At 54.4% G+C, this 5,119-nt stretch overlaps 1 protein-coding gene across 1 annotated transcript; it reads left to right on the forward strand.

The window, feature by feature from the left end:
• The first annotated feature begins 1,092 nt into the window (after positions 1-1,092).
• Positions 1,093-4,890, forward strand: EVX1 (even-skipped homeobox 1). The gene is made up of 3 exons (XM_027639420.1): positions 1,093-1,645; positions 3,122-3,372; positions 4,090-4,890. The coding sequence occupies exons 1-3, from the start codon at positions 1,210-1,212 to the stop codon at positions 4,618-4,620; spliced, it is 1,218 nt and encodes a 405-aa protein (XP_027495221.1). The 5' UTR covers positions 1,093-1,209; the 3' UTR covers positions 4,621-4,890.
• The last annotated feature ends 229 nt before the right edge of the window (positions 4,891-5,119 follow it).

The raw sequence follows: 5,119 nt of genomic DNA on the forward strand, positions 1-5,119 counted from the left end.
AAAATATGCGAAAAAGACTACGTGTGCCGCTGTATATACGGATGCAAGGTCTCTCATTTTCAGACAAGTGCTGTCCAAATGGTTGCCCTTGTCATGTCTGTTTTAACAACATCTGCTGTCTAGCATAAGCTCTGGCCTTGCTAACTTGCATTTCTCTAAGCCTGAATTATTCTTGGCAAAGCTGCTTCTTGCAGTTTCCCCCCCTGAAAGCACATAATAATTTGTGCAAAACCGTTAGTTAAGAAGAAGAAAGGAGAGGAGACATAAAACTCTCTTAAAAGCATAAGAATCGTGGAACAAATGGAAACAGCAAAGGAAGAAATAAGAGCAAATGATAACCTTAGATAGCCAGAATAACTACAGTTATAAGTGAAGTAGTTGTGCCTTTTCATCTGTAAAAAGCAATAAGTATATAATTGCATTTCCAAATTTTGAACTAACGTTTTAATCTCAGTCAATAGAAAGCAATGACAGTTAAACGAATAGGAACCAATGTTGACCAAGAGCAAGAAATCAAAGCTATTTTTACATTCAGATGTCAGCAGCACGTTTCTTTATCGTCAAGTTTGCAAAGAATTCTTAGAAACCTTATATATGCAGTTGGGCGGAAGCTGATTGCCAGCAATAAAAAATGCATCCAAGGAAGAGGCTTGAGTACGTATCTTCTCACTTCCAGGATGCAGCTAGGGATCTTCGCCTCAATTCTACATCAAGGTTGTGGCTTAAAGCAGTCAAAGGGCTATATAATTGTCAGGCGAGGCTTCCCCCCGCGGAACTCTCTCCGCATGTTACAACCTCTTTGCAGCTCAGCTCCATATGCATCTCTTTTTCACACTTCCCTCTCCATCTCGGGCTCCTACACCTGGTGCATCATGCATTTAGCTCATTCGCTCCGGCTCTTCTTTCATCTTCCCAATGGCAGACGTTTCTATTTATCCACTGGCAATCAATGTGTGGCGTCACCGGTGGTACTGTAATGACGACTGCACCATTGAGGATGACAGCTTAGAAAGAAGAGGGCAATGGTGATCCCTCCCAGAGCAGCACAGCAGAGTGTAGCGCTCGCATCACAAGGTCACCCTATCTCACCGCTTGTTCCTCTGCATTGGCAGGAGAGGGTTGCTGGGTTTGTACAAGGCTGGGGCGGGAGCGGGAGGGAGGGGGGGAAGAGATCTGGATTTTTTCTCCCCTCCCTTAAGCAAAACCACAATGGAAACCAGGAAGGAGATGGTGATGTTTCTGGAGGGGACAACTCTTGGCGCTCTAGTTGGCAAGAGGGTGCCTAATTTGTCCGAAGCAGTGGGGAGCCCCGCTCCGGAGCCGCAGGAGAAGATGATCCATCGGAACTGCCTCAGCCCCAGACCTGGCCCCTTGTCGTCCCGGGAGAGAGGAGGAGGAGGAGGAGGTGGCGGAGGAGAAGACGAAGAGGAGGTGGAGGTGCTGCCAGGGACAGGGACGGTGCCGGAGAGCCGCTCGGCGGCGGCAGCACTGCTTTCGGCCGGACAGCAGCCCCCTGCGCCGGAGCCCCCCTCCAGTAAAGGGCAGCAGAGCAGCTCGGACACTGAGTCGGATTTCTATGAGGAAATCGAGGTGAGCTGCACCCCGGACTGCGCCACGGGGAGCGCCGAGTACCAGCACAGCAAAGGTACCCAACTCCTTCCCATGCCTCCAGCCCCCCGCCCGCTCCGGGGCTGGGTGGCAGCACTGGGGGGGGGGGGGGTGGGGGGCTGCCGGAGAGGGTTTTCACCTCGCCGGCTGAGCGAGGAGCAGCGAAATGTGTGTGTGTGTGTGTGTGTGTGTGTGATCTCCTTTCCCGGCTGATTCCTCGTCTCCCTGCCACCGGGAGACTTGTTTGGGAGTCAGAGGACACGACATCGGGTAGCCCCCGCATCCCTGGAGAGGAGCCAGGCTTCCCATCGCGGATGCAATCAGGTCTGCGGCTTGTTCCATAAGACCCCCTTGGCCAAGACCACCACCCGCTCTTCCCTTCAATTTATTCTATTTTGTTTTTATTCTTCCCTATCGCCTAGACAGTGCATGCTCCAGGAAATCCCTTACGATCCTCCATGCCGGCGGGTTTTTTTGTATGTGTGTGTGTGGGAGCAAGATCAAACGGGTTTTGTGGCCGAGAGCTGTTTGTGGTTTTGCAGGGTGAAATGTGCCCGGGCGAGTGCGGAAGCGCCCATAAAGACCGTAAAATCGCTCGCCTGCCCCAAGAGCTGTAGCGACGGCCTTGTTTGCGAGTTGGGTTTAAAAAAAAAAAAAAAGGCCCAAATTACCTTGTCACTTCTATGTCTCCGTGGCGCCAGCTCGGAAATGATCCCAATGAATTAATTGCCTTTGGTCTCGGGCACAATGAGGGAGAGTTGCATTTGAAAGCAAAAGCAGCGGCCAGGCCCCTTTTCCCCCTACCCCCACTTCCCACTCTCTATTCCCACCTTTCCAGCTCGGCAAAGATCCCCCCTTAGCTGACAACAACCCAATTCACCCCCCTTCCCGTTCCTCCATCACTTCAAGAAGAAGCTGGGAAGTGTGGAGAGCGCTGTCTGCCCTCCCTTGTTCCTTACAGGCTGGTTGAAAATACCCCATCCTGGGCTTTGGAGGCTGAACAGAGGATCCCCGAGGCCTCGTCTTTCCCTCAGAGAGAAAAGGGTCCCTGCCTGTTCCTCTCCTGGGTCCTTGTTGACCTGGAGAAAGGCACCGCGGAGACTTGCGGCTTGGCCGGCGGGCACACCTGCCTTTCCCAGACGCTCAGTGTCGGGGGATGCTGAGGCGCCCGCCTCCGGTTTCCCGGTGGGGGAAGCGAGTGGGGGGTCATCGGCCAGACACCGCCAGTGCGGTGTGTGTGTGTTGGGGGATGGCGGGGGCAGATTACCTTCCAAACAGAGTGAATAAGCACCCGTCAAACCCTCAACCGGTGTTTCATTCCCCTTCTCCCTACCCTCCTCTCCGGTCCCTCTTGCATGTCTTCCCAGCATCCTCAGTACACCCGGGCAGGCACAGAAAAGCCTAATGGGGAGGACTGGGTGGGGAGAAGGGAGTTCACTGGGGCGGCGGGCAGCGAGCATCCCTCCGTGCCTGCCCTCCGAGCGTGTGTCGTTGCTCCGGGCTCCCCACGCAGGGCCGTGCTCCGAGGCGTTGGCCGGCAGCCCCAGCGGCGGGGGGGATCACCCCAAGGGCAGCGGAGGCAGCGGAGGCTCCCAGGGCTCACTCGCCTGCAGCGCCAGCGACCAGATGCGCCGGTACCGCACCGCCTTCACCCGCGAGCAGATCGCCCGTCTGGAGAAGGAGTTTTACCGGGAAAATTACGTGTCCAGGCCCCGGAGATGTGAGTTGGCGGCTGCTCTAAATCTGCCAGAAACCACCATCAAGGTACACGCAGCTCGGACATGTTTCCAATTAGCACGATATAAATCTATATGGCCAAACTTCCTTGCAAAACTCGGGAAAGCACTTCGCCAGCACAACCCTCCCTCTCAGCTCCCCCCGCCTCCCGCCCCTTTCCTGGCCCTGCCCGCACCCTGCAGCAATGCGGGAGAGGGGACACGGCTCCTGGAGCCATCCCGGCCAGCGCCGCTAATCCAACCTCTCCCTGGCAGATTACTTTTAATCCTTCCTTCAGTCCAGTCCAAATCTCGCTCAGCTCTTGGGGGAGGGAAGAGGAAGCCAGTAGCAGATCTTGTTTCCATCTCACTTTCCTTTGCCTTTTCAAAACTATTTACTCATGAAAATAAACCCGACAGCAAGCCAGGTAGTTCTGGATGCGAAAGGGCAGCAAGGAGGCAGAGCTGCCCAGTTGGCTGGGACCGAGGGGCGGGGGATGGTGCACAGCAGGACAAGCCGTAGCAAGCAGAAAGGAAAACAAGCAGACTAAAAGGGCTGCTCCTCTGGGTCTCCCTATAGATTTTTTACTGGGGCTTAACTGATCCCTCCGTACGTGATGACAACTCCCTCCGAGGGGGAGAACTGGCGTTGGTCTCAGTTCTCCGGTAGATCCACGTCCGCCGCCCCGGGGCAGGGGCTGGTACCAGGGGCCGGGCGGAGCGGAGCGACGGCGGGTGACGGCTCTCGCCTCCCCTCTCCCCGCAGGTTTGGTTCCAGAACCGCAGGATGAAGGACAAGCGGCAGCGCCTGGCCATGACCTGGCCTCACCCGGCCGACCCGGCGTTTTATACCTACATGATGAGCCACGCAGCGGCCACCGGGAACCTGCCGTATCCATTCCCGTCCCACCTGCCCCTGCCCTACTACTCCCACATGGGCATCGGCGCCACATCGGCTTCTGCCGCCACCCCCTTCAGTACTCCCCTGAGGCCGCTGGACACCTTCAGGGTCCTCTCCCATCCCTACCCGAGACCAGAACTGCTGTGCGCCTTCAGGCATCCCTCTCTCTACCCTGCCCCATCTCATGGACTCAGCAGCGCCGGGAGCAACCCCTGCTCCTGCCTGGCTTGCCACAGCGGCCAGTCCAACGGGCTGGCGCAGAGACCCTCTGGATCAGACTTTACCTGTTCTGCCACAACCAGGACTGACTCCTTCCTGACTTTCACGCCCTCTGTGCTGAGCAAAGCCACCTCAGTTTCCATGGACCAGCGAGAAGAAGTACCTTTAACGAGATAAACCTTTGTCTCAGGGTTATTAAACACTCGTCCCTTTTCCGGGCTTCTCTTCGAGTTAATGTACTTACAGCCCATGTTTATTTAATCGTATTCTCTGCTCAGTCGTGGACACCTACAGGAAAAAAAAGACTAAAAATAGCTCAGTCTTAAAAGGATTTACATTCCAAGCTGGGGGGAGGGGGAAAGAAAAGAAAAGAAAAAAGAAAGAAGAGAAACGAGAAGAAAGAAGAAGGAAAGAAATTACTAGTGGTTTATCTCTGAGACGGATTTTAGGCACGAAAGAGGAAGAAAATCAACCCGAATGAAATACACTTCAGTAACCTACAGAAATGTGCTAGGACTTTCTTTTCCATGGATAGACTTCTTCCCAAGGGCTGGGGCTTCTGTAGATCACAGCGACAAACCTTATGCACAAACCTACGAGACAGAGGAGGAAAATCTGAAATACTTGAAAGAAACATTATCTTGATAATGAAATGGCTTGTGCGCATGAAGAAAGC

The sequence above is a fragment of the Corapipo altera genome, unplaced genomic scaffold (genome assembly GCF_003945725.1).
Source record: "Corapipo altera isolate COAL_440 unplaced genomic scaffold, ASM394572v1 44, whole genome shotgun sequence".
NCBI classification, from domain to species: domain Eukaryota; kingdom Metazoa; phylum Chordata; class Aves; order Passeriformes; family Pipridae; genus Corapipo; species Corapipo altera.

Bases quoted from the DNA above. Each gene is read 5' to 3' on its own strand.
- EVX1 (XM_027639420.1), top strand. From the start codon at position 1,210: ATGGAAACCAGGAAGGAGATGGTGATGTTTCTGGAGGGGACAACTCTT. The intron at 1,646-3,121 runs GTACCCAACTCC...CTCCCCACGCAG, and splicing joins CGAGTACCAGCACAGCAAAG to GGCCGTGCTCCGAGGCGTTG. The intron at 3,373-4,089 runs GTACACGCAGCT...CTCTCCCCGCAG, and splicing joins TGCCAGAAACCACCATCAAG to GTTTGGTTCCAGAACCGCAG.